General features: G+C 38.1%; 1 protein-coding gene across 2 annotated transcripts in view; it reads right to left on the bottom strand.

Moving 5' to 3' along the window:
* Nucleotides 1-208: 208 nt before the first annotated feature.
* The window catches only part of LOC100729032 (interferon-induced very large GTPase 1-like), a 42,315-nt gene continuing 30,981 nt past the window's right edge, over nucleotides 209-11,542 (bottom strand). For both annotated transcript variants that reach the window (XM_063256640.1, XM_063256641.1), the window contains exon 2: nucleotides 209-10,281. In XM_063256640.1, coding sequence (XP_063112710.1) covers nucleotides 3,017-10,279 — 7,263 coding nt within the window. In that variant the 5' untranslated portion in view covers nucleotides 10,280-10,281 and the 3' untranslated portion in view covers nucleotides 209-3,016. The remainder of the gene's footprint in view (nucleotides 10,282-11,542) is intronic.

Genomic DNA, 11,542 nt, shown 5'->3' with positions numbered 1-11,542 from the left:
CCCCAGTGGAACCCACCTACAGCACTGTGTTTCCCTCTAAGTCTGATCCTGACTGATGGCAGCAGTACTTGCAGTACAATTATCTCAGAAATCTCCTTTCCTACTTATTCATCTTCTATCACAATTACCTTTTCTATTTTTGCACGTATGAACCCATGAAAATAGCCCCTGAATTTCATTTAATAATCACACTTCGTACCAACTTGAGGAATTTGTCAAACAATTTTAATTTTTAAAAATAAAACAAAATTCCATTACAAGACAGAAAAGAAATAGAATTTAAAAAGTTCTTTTGATTTCATTGTGGCTTGAAAATCAAAAATAATAGGATCTATGATATTTCTTAGTTTAGAGATTTTAAGAATTCATTTAAAATGTAAAAAGCATTCAGCAAATATTAACTGAACATTTGGACTTTCTAAAGGGTGCATTGATGTGGGAGATGAGAATTGTGCTGTGCACAGATTCTATTTCCATCACCATTTCAATTACATCATGTTAGGAAATGTTCTCATGACTCTTACCAGGGTCATTTTTCACGAACAAAGGGAAGCAATACTGCACAATAACACTCTCTGTGATTTTTCTGTCTCAGGTTTCTGAATATAGGGGTCATCTGACCTGAAGCAGACCATGCTTGAAAACCTTGGAGGGGACAAAGGGGACACAACCAGCACTCCCATATTCTATTTCCGAGGATTCAAAATGTTTGGCAGTCCTTTCCTGGGATGTCTGTCCTCACTGCCTGTAGAGACATAGACTTTGCAGCTGTAAGTGGAATCCAGTGAACACCTTTACATCCAACATGTAGACATTTCTTCACCTTTATATCCAACATGTGAACATTTTCTTCTTCCCATCGTGTTTCCTTCAGATCAACAGCTTTGAAAACTGAGCATTAGGGATGGATTTACAGAGCAAAGATTTCCTTTCCTCTCAAGTCCTTTGTTGGTTTCAAAGTTTACAACATTTTTATTCTGACCATGACAGTAAAGTCCAAGTGATTAAAGAGCTACAAAAGTGTCTAAGTTTGAAATAAGCATTTCATTACTTTTATATGTAAAAAAAATTGCTTATGAAAGTACAACCCAATAAATTTTCAATATTATGGGGTTTTTAAGAACAGTATATTTAATTTTTAAAGGAATTTTTATATATTTGTTAATGCCTTAAAGAAACTTGGTGTTGTTCACAGACTTGATTAAAATTGTGCTTTTGCCCTGCATCATAAATTGTATTCAGAAGAAAATCCTTTTCAGAGTTGTACATAGCACCAGGCTTTGAATTTCAAGATTTGTGAATGTGAGTATGTGTGTCTGTATGTGCATAGTGTGAATAGGGAAATACTCAGATACCAGGGAAGGAGATAATGTTGGTTAAATGAAAAAAAAATAGTTATTTATTTCTATATGTCTCCTTTGCTTACTAATGTTTCCTGAGTTGATAAAGTCCTTTTTTTATTTTAAAAAGAACAAAACCAAACCAAACAGATCACAACAAAACAACATAAGCAACACAGGATTTCAGAAGAAGACAACAGGAAATCAACAGTGGCCACCATAATTTCTCTTGTTTTCTTCAAAATAGTTGTCCGTATCTTCACACACAGTGAATTCAAACAAAAAAATAGTATAAAACTTATCAAATCAAAAGAATGAAAGCATCATAGGCCTTCAAAACCAGACAATAGGAAAATAAACAATGGCCAACATAATATCTCTTGTTCTCTTCAAAACAGCTGTTCATACTATTGCACATATTGAAATCAAATAATAGAAAATTGACTAAAAGCAAACTAAACAAAGAATAAAAGCATTATTAAACTTTAAAACAAGATAATAGGAAATCAGTAATGGCTACCACAATGTCTTGTTTTCTTCAAAGTAGCTGTTCATTGCATTACAAATGATAAAATCAATTCTTGAAACTCTTTACGACAAGTTCTAGGCATGTGTAAGCCTACAAATGCTCATCTATACCTTCTGGATAAGAGAGAGAAAGCAAAACAAAACACCAGAAAAATAAGAAACAAAATAGCAACAGTAACAATAACACACAGCCCAAAACAATAACAATATGGGCTTTCAAACAAAGTGGTAGGAATATAATTAAAGTTGTTATTTTGCATAGTTACCTTCAAAAGAGTTACTCAGACTATCAGATGTATACATGCAAAATGAATATTAACTGTTTTGTTTTAGATAAAGTCTTTAATTTGGTAAATTCTGTGATTTATTCTTGCATAAATAACAATACACTTAAATATTGCTATGCTTAAGTATCATAAAATTTCCAGGAATGGTTTTATAATTAAGGTTTGATAATGTTTTCTCAAACTTGAAATAGTGAAATTCCCTTAAAAACCTGAGAGTCAATTTTTAGCTTCCATCAAGAATATGTATATTTGTTCACTTATCTTTATAGTTACTTTACAAAAACATTTGTGACAGCCTTAAATGAATTTAGATTTCCTGTTAATCCAGACGTGTGGTGCAGGCCCATAATTCCAGCACTCAGCAGGCTGAGGCAGGAAGATGGTCAGAAGTTCGAAACCATCCTGGGCTATGAAGTGAGCTTAATGCCAGCCTGTACTGCATAGCAATGCCCTGTCTCAAAAAGACAAAAATAGAAATAAAAATAAAAAATAATTTTCTATTAAAGTGAATTTCCTAGAATATCATATATTTTACAAAATATTTAGGGCAGTATTTTTAAGAATGAAACCAGTGATTAAACTAATTTTATCAAAAGGTCATATATTTTAGTAATTTGATTTTAAACCAGAGTTGCTGATACAGAGAGAAAAAGACTTTCTTCTATAGGAGAACAGATTCAACTTCTAGAAGGTTAAATGACTCACTCTCATATATTTCATCTTAAAAAGGGCAGTTGAAAGTTCCAGCTGTGAGGAAGATATGTTTTAGTGTGGTATCAGAATATGGTCGTTTTGTTCAGATACCAGACACATCTTCTGTGTTGAGTCTTATTTATTTACTTTTTATTTTTGCTACCTGAGTTATTGTCTCAAGTCACTAAGTACATCTTCCTTTGTGATTTTGGCCCATGAATCAGGGATTTCACCTAGATTTTTAAATTTTAGTTGGTATTTTTCTTCTAAATTATATCTGAAATGACAGATAAACCATTTCCAATATGGTTGCAAGGATGAATCCGGGGTGATGCTCCAAGTGGCATAGTCCCCTCCTGCCTGCCGATAGGTCTTGTATGGGATTCTCCGGTTGTCATCTAAAATAAACACAACATCACTTGCCACTGCAGTAGAACAGAAGTCAATGGAAAACTCATCTGTTTTATACCATCTCGTTCCTGTGACAGCCTTAGAACGGTGGAATGGAACACTGTGGTCTCCTTCGTGTGTAGCAATGGTGTTGGTACAGATGGATTTACAGAAGGGACATTGTTTCCAGCACCCACAAAGTTGATCAGAGAGGACTTTTTCAATTACAGGAAACATTTCATCTATAGGTATACTTAAAAACTTTTCTTCTGCCTTTTTTATTGCACCGTCTAATGCTTCTCTCATGACTTCTTTGAGAAAATCAATATCTTTTAGCTCCTGGTGTTCAATGCCTCTCAAGTCTGCTCGTGGAAAGATCAACTTGTTCCCCAGATGATCACAGAAGAAATCCAACCACTCAGATACAGAGCTGCTTTTATCTTTGGCCTGTGTTGTGGAGTCTTGAATAGCACAGAGGATGGCACTTTTGATGTTGTCTAAACTTATTTTTAAAAAAGTCTTTAATTTTTCATAGCCCTTTTCAGAAAAATATCTTTCAATCTGCTTTACAATGTAAATCCTGAAAAAGGACTTTGGATCATGAATGTATTGCCAGTAATTATCAAAATTTTCTTCCTCTGCCAGAGACATGAGAATATGTTTTTCCAGCTTAGCCCTGTTTCCATTGAATGCAGGGCAGGTAGCTTGCATGTCCCCAGCAATTGTAGTAGCCATGTTTTCCCATATGGTGGTAGATACAGCAGGAATGAGCTTGTTCCACAGAAAGTCTACAAATGACTTGACAGAGGTTGCTCCTTGGCAGGAGATCTTGAAACTTGTGAAGAAATCATCTTTTTTACTTTCCAGATAGATTACAGGATCATTTGCTCTCTTGAAAGCCCTATGCATTTCGTTAAAACTTTTTGATGCTCTTTTGAATAAATGCAAAGATAAATCTATGCTGTATCTGCTTGTAAATGAGAACCTTTCATTTGTAGGTGCAGATTTCACTTCCTCTTCTATTATTGTCAGAATTTCATGAAAATCATTTACATTGTAATCACGACTTTGCTTCCAAATATTGTCAATAGTTTCATCAACTCTTGTAGAAATGCGTTTAGTAGTCACACTAATTAACTCTCTGTCTGCTACCTCTAAATCATGTTTAAAAACGAAATACCACCTACCTCTTTTGATATGTTTCTCATAATTTATTTCAAATTTCTTTCCAGAATTTGTTTGTATCATGTCCACTATGTTTTTCTCCTTTTTGAAATGTTCCAAAAGAACATTCTCAGAATCTACCTCAATCTGAGGCTCTACCGCTGGAGGAAGATTTGAGGATATATCATGGACCCATTTACTCCAAAGTTCATTAAATTTCATCCTTAACTCCTCCTCACTCAATTCTTTACCTTTTACAGTTAAAGCCAACTCTCGACTCCTTTGCAATATTTCATTTTCATAATCCATCTTTTTCTTATCCAGCCTTTCCTGACATCTTTTAAGATCAATACGTCTATTGGCTTCTTTTCTGGCTTCCGAAATAAGTGTTTCTTTAAGAATTTGTAACTTATTTTCAAAATTTCCTTTCCATTGAATCAGAATTTCACTCTCTGGGTCTTCCTTAAAATACTTCTCAAGGTCTTCCTTAATGGTGGCATATTTTTCTGTAACTGGACCTTCAAGTGAGCTTCTCTCCAATGTCTGGATTTTTCCATTCTGAATCTGATTGTTCAGCTGATTCTGCAAGTGCAGCACGTGACTCCTCAGCTTCCAGGACCACTGGTTGTACATGGTTTCCAGTTTGCTCATGGCCATGACCTCTTGGGTATTTCTGAAACTGAAAATGAAGTTCTCACTGACCAGGGCTCTCCACAAATCTTCAATTCGGGATTTCATACCTGATATTCTTATGATATTTTTCCTTGATTCCTGTTTAGCCATCAAAAGAATTGTGCTTTTCAGTTCTTGGATGTTGTGACTATAGAGAGGATTAGGAGGGGCCATTGGGGGGTTGCCATCCCAAAGGTGAGCAAAGTAGCGGACATGAGTATTGACATCAAACTTAATGACATCATTGAAGCAGGACACATTGGAGCACTGCTCTTGCTCAGCAGCAATCGCTGCCATTTCATCTAGTTTCTGCTGTAGCCGCCTCCTTCCTTCCATGGTTTGCTCTTTTGCTGTAACTTCCCCTACATTCTGATGGACAAAGAGGCAACTTGGTGAGATTTTCACTTGTTTCATCCTCAGAAAGGCTTGGACAGCTATTTGTAGGATATCTTGCATCTCTGAAGGGTTCTCTCCAAATATATTGATCAGAGTCAAGTTTCCAAGTCCAATGACAAAGGTTGCCAACTCATTGTCCCTATTCTGGGATTTGTTGTTGAGTTCTGGGGCCTTGAGTCCTTCTGTGTCTACAACCAACAGAAAATCAAATCCAAGTTCTTGTGCAAAGATCTCTTCCACCTTCAGGAGCTGCATGTAGGCCCCCCTGGTACATCTGCCTGCACTGACCCTGAACTGTAGCCCAAAAAGTGAATTCAGCAGGGTGGACTTCCCTGAACTCTGCAGGCCCAGAACAGAAAGAACAAACAGTCTCTTGCCTGGAAGTTTCTCAGAGACCTTGTCAAACACAGCTGACACCCATTTTAGAGGCACATAGGATGCATCTCCATCCATCAGCTCAATGGGCAAGCCAGATAGCATCAGGTCTGCAGCAATTTGGGGAAGGGAGAGAAAAACAGCATCTCTTTGGGAAGAAATTTCTTCCAGAGCTTCATAAAGCTGCGCAACTTCTCTGAGAAGCTGTTCAATTCCTAAGGTACAGTCACTGATCTCTGTGGAGATGGCTTCCACTTCATTTTGCCACTGATCTAAAGAATTACACTTCACTGCTTTTTGCTTTTCTGTTTGAAGCTTTGACCACAAATGTCTTTGTTTGTCATGCAGATTTTCCAAGTGTCCTGCAGTAAAACTCTCCAAAAAGTCACTGAGCCACTGCAAAATGTAGAGTATGACATGAGTTTCTGCATGTTTTTGCAAAATTTGCAGAAAAGTTCGCATAAGGTCATTGAGAGATTTTTCCAACTGTTGTCGCCTTATTGTTTGTTTTTCTTTCTCAAGCTCACTCTTGTGTTGTTCAATGCTCTTGTTCCCTTTCTCTCTTAGATGATAGAGTTCTTTGTCCTTTTTACACCAAAGATGCCACAGTTGTCCCTGAAGGGGTAGTAAATTTCTCTTTATGTCAGATAAGTTCACTTCTCTCAGGAGGGCCATTATAATCTCTGCCTTTTCTTTGCCTTCTTTGCAGTCCCCATGGTCTTCATCAATCAGGAATCCTTGTTTGCGAGCAATGGGAGAACAGTCTTCCAGGCTGCGAGCAGTGTCAGAGAGCTCTAGTAAACGTCTGATTGCAATAGTGATCTCTTCTGTTAAGTCTGCCTCGTTTGTATTCCTGATACCAATTCTTACTCTTCTGCCAGAATTATCGACCATGTTTTTTTCTTTGTCATCCAGCAAGCAGATCAAAAATTGTGATGACTGCCACAGGTCACGGACAATTTTCTTGTTTTCTTCATTGTTATCTGAGGCTGACATGAGGATCACAATGAGAGAAGAGACCTCCTTCAGGAAAGCAAGCTGCCGTGGGTGGTTTTTTGCATCTCCATGAAGATTGGTGAAGGTCACACAGTTGTCAAATCTGTCCTCATCTTCTTCCCCAGGACAGTACCAGCAAACTTCCACCACACCCTCCATCAAAAGACAGTCTTTGCTGCTGCCTTTGGAGTGTCGGTGAAAAAACACATCATGTTTTCGTTTACTGAGAAGACAGTTCATGATTTGAGATTTGGAAGCAGAGAGGCCATTTCCAACTCTAATGAAGGATACAATAGAAGCACTTACATGACACATTTGCTGATTGTTAAAACTCTGCTTCTTTCCTTTAAGTGATTTGCTGTTATGCTGCCAAGTCCTCCTAATTTGTTTGAGACACCAAAGAGAGAATTCAATTTGTGAAGTACAAGGGTTAGGCACCAAAAGGGGGAGGGCAAATTGACAAATAGAAAGTTTCCCCAGAATATATTGTCTGGCAAAGTCATCTGCACAGTGAAAAATTGCCATCTGGATATCCATTGGATGAATGTGAGGCCTGTGCTTAGTGATGACAGGACTGTTGCCATCATTAAAAAAATCTTCATATGGATCGGAAGTTTCATGTTTCTGTTCAAATGTGCTTGGATAAATCTGATGTTCTAAGTTTTCTTTTTCTCTGCAGGCCAGATATCTCAATCCATAATCAAGCATCAGTAGCTTCTGTAGGAAATAGAAAGGAAGCTCCTGTTCAGAGCTGAGATAGGTTTTGTAGACAGAAGTCTTATAGATCTGATGAAAGTTAGCTCTGACCATCCTTTTGGGGAAGTCATGTTCTAGGCCTAGTCGCTGGAGTAAATTTTGGAAGGCTCCATTTTGTATCACCTCCTGTTTAGTATCGTCCTTATCATGTGATTTATATGTCTTTTTATTGCCATCAAGCAGACTTTGCAATTGTTTTTTGATCTTGTCTATTTGTAAAGATGAACTAATGTCTTTATCATTCCCATGAAGGATCAATCTCAATTCTTCTTCCAGGTCGTCCCAGTTGTGACTTGCTTCATGTTTCTTGAGGACATGTGCAACTTCTTTGGACAGGGATTGGCCCATATGTTCTCTGATCAATGCCATGCGCTGTGTTTTTTCTTCTGGAGAAACAGCTGTGATTTCAACTGATGCTGTCAGACAAGTAAGCACTAGGAATGCCTGAGACCTGGAGATGCTAATATTTTTAAGCTCTTGGTATTTACTATGAGCAGTCTGCATTTTCTCCAGTAGAAAGTTTAACTCATCACAACCCAGAAGATACTGAAAAATATTGTGAACCATGTGATAGCCTGAACCAGCTGCAATACAAAGTAACAAGAGCTGTGTGTCTGTGTGCTTTACCTTCCTAAGGTGGTTCACAAAGCATGTAAGAGCAAGGGTGACTTTGGTAGTGACTTTTCTTTGAGCGTTTTGCATTGTTTCTGGGGAATCAAATGTGACCTTCACTTCCATGAGGTCATTGAGATTTGTTTGTAAGATTTTAATTAATTCTGAAAATTGGGAGATGTTGACTTCCTCTTGCTTTGACTCTGACTGGTAGATCCACTGCATGATGGAGCGAGCCTGAGGAAAGCTTGTCACTTTGTACACATGAGGATCCAGAAGTGTGCGGAGCTGAGATTTAATACATTGAGTTTCACAAATGGAAGATGTCTTGCAAAAATTGACAGTATCTTCCAAGAAATTCTGCAGATCTGAATTTGTGAGGCATACATTAATCCAAATGTCATAACTTGTTATTTTTTCACACAACCTTTGCATGAGATTCATCAGGTTTTTAAGCTGTTCTTCAGGATCTGATACTTCCCAGTATTTTACATCCTGCAGGAAAACTCTAGCTTCCTCCTCAGCACTCAGTAATTCCTCTCCATATTGGATCTGGGCACTGAGGCCAGTCAGAGCAGTGTAATTATCTTTTACACATTTGGCCACTTTTAGAGCATCCTTAAAATCACTTCTGTGGTTGGACAGAATGATGTCCCAAACTGGCACCAGCTGAAGGCCCCTGTCAATGACACACCAGGTTTGATTGTTGGACACAAGACCAGCTTTCCACTGGGCAAGGCCATCTGCCTCTGGTGGGCCACCAATCTGGGCCACAGACAATTTGACATTGGTTTGATGGTTGTGAAGAGTTTTGCTCTGAGAGGCTTTCACTGAATGTGATTCTGATAGAGTCATGCTTGCAGCAACTTGCACTCCAAAGCCAGAGTAGCTGCCCCTTATGAAAGTATCCAGGGCCTCTGATGCCCGCTGCTTGACCTCTTCTAGTTGCTCCTTTTGGAAACCCTCTGAAATTGCCTTCCAACAGTAGATTCCTCCAAGGTGCACAGGCCCTTTGTTAGCATGAGAACCAAACCTGTGGAAGAAGTTTTCAGTCATTTGCTTCAGCAGTGGTGGTGCACTATTATCCAATAGGTCTTCAATGCATTTCAGTTCCTGGAGAGCAGCCTTAGAGAGCTGCAGTTGATCAGTGGGGAAGTGACAGCAGGCCAGGGGGATGTAGGTGAACTTGGTTGAACAAAAATATGAGTGCTCAGAATGTAATTGATGTGTTTCCTTGGATTCTGAATGTTGGTTTTTATCTGTGCCACCTTCTAAACTAAAACCCCATCCTCTAACTTTGGATGAGGCAGTTACACTGAATCCCAGCTTGTCCATTGTCTGAGTGAACAAGGATTCTGCTTCAGAGGATGTAAATTCTTTTGTTTCTATCTTTGTGCCTTGCTGAGGTCCCAAGAGTGAGAATTCCTTGGGGACACTAATTAGATCTTCTCTATTGTATACCAGGTCACTTTGTTGCCTGGTTTGGTACATTCCCTGCAGGGCAAGGCCTCCAGATGCCCATCTCACCAAATCTCTATCTGAGAGAGTTTTCCTATGAGACAAAGACTGTTCTATGAGACTGAGGTGTCTCTGAATGTTTTCTATGACTTCCTTGAAGGGCTTTTCAGGCAATGGCCAGTACTCTTCAGGGATCTCCACTGTTTGCCTCAGCTCTGCTTCTTTCCTCTTTACTGGCTCTTCCTGTCTCTGCCTTCCTTCAAAAAACATGTTCTTTAGCTCCTGAAGTGCTTGTTCTGCTTGCTTTTGCCTTTTTTTTATCGTCTCCATTGGTGACTCCTGTAGCTCTTGGTGAATATTTGAGTGTGACAGCTCAAACAGCTTCTCCAGGGCTTTCTTTTCCCATGGATGCTTCACCAGGGATTTCAAGACCTTGAGATCTTTTCCTTCTAAATATTGTAAGGCCAGTGCACAGGTCACACCCAGGTGTTCCTGAAATTTGGGCAACCAAAACTTAGTGTCCAGTCCAACATTTTTTAGTAGCTCTTGGAGATCTTGTTTCCTTTTTTCTCTGTTCAGCAATTCATCAGTGTCATAGTCTGCAATAGCCATGGCTGTGTGAAGAAAACATCAGTTACTAGAAGTTACTAGACTGCTTTCTGATATTATAAGTCTCATCCAGACCTTTATATCTTCTCCCTTAGATTTTCCAAATTACTTGTTTTGTTGTTTCTCTTGTGTATGTGTATGTGGTGTATGTACAAAACATCATTTTTTGTGTTTTATAGATTGCTTTTTGGCACATGATGAGTATCAAATTAGTATCTTGACTTTTGAACTAGCTCTTAGAATCTATTTTATGAAAAGCTTTAAATTATGGAATGAAATCTGAAAATGTACATGTGTGTCACAGCTTTTAAAACAAGGTGACACCACTCTTCCTTTGTCTTTCCTCTACTCTTTTCTCTGAGACCTACATCAAGTGGTTCCATTTTCACCTCTCTGCCACTCTTGTTAGTAGTACATGTTTGCTGTACATATGATTACATTCAACATAGGGAATTGCTACCTGTAAACAACACATATTAATTATTTCTTCTTCACTTTCAATTCTATTTCTTACCTCTCAAACTTTTCATAGGTCATTTAGTATTTGTCATCCCCTATCAGTTTTCCTTTAATTTTTGCTTTCACATATTTATTATATTGCTATGATAGGCATCTCATCTGCAATGGTTTGAATGTTTCTTATAGCATTCACATTGCACTTCAGTTGCCATAAAACATTATTAGGTATTGTAATATTTCAGAGATAATTAAGCTACAGGGGCTGCTCTCATCATTGGCATTAACACTATTATAAAAGTGTTAATTCAGATCCTTTCTGCCTCTTCACATGCCTGGTTTCTGTATGTGGTGATGTAGCAATAAGTCTGTCATTGAATGCCTGTCCTTTGATCTTTGACTTCCCATTCTCCAGAAGTGGAAAGCAATAAAATATGGTCACTGTAAGTTATACATTTTCAGTATTCTGCTATAGCAACCCAATATGAATTGTCATGAAATGTGGTACAGAGAAACAAGGTATTAGACTAGCAAAAAGCCAAAACAATGGAAGCATGAATGTAACTGTGTAATGGATTGATACTGGAAGAATCTGGAGGAAAACAATGTAGTAAGAACATACAGTACCAGAAAGAGAGCATGAATGGCAAGTCTGTTGAAAGCAAACATAGAAAGTGAGGAACTATAGGGCAAGTTCGAAACTATTTAGAGTTAATAATATGGTCATGATAAGAATATTGGTTAAAATAAAGATGGTTAGGGAATTCTGTGAATTCTCTGAAATAAATGAAGTGTTGGAAACCAAGGCTA

Source organism: Cavia porcellus, unplaced genomic scaffold (assembly GCF_034190915.1).
Source record: "Cavia porcellus strain 051 isolate PalLab524CR breed Dunkin Hartley unplaced genomic scaffold, mCavPor4.1 scaffold_9, whole genome shotgun sequence".
NCBI classification, from domain to species: domain Eukaryota; kingdom Metazoa; phylum Chordata; class Mammalia; order Rodentia; family Caviidae; genus Cavia; species Cavia porcellus.
Note: the sequence above shows the minus strand (reverse complement) of the source record. Positions and strands in the feature narration are given on the sequence as shown.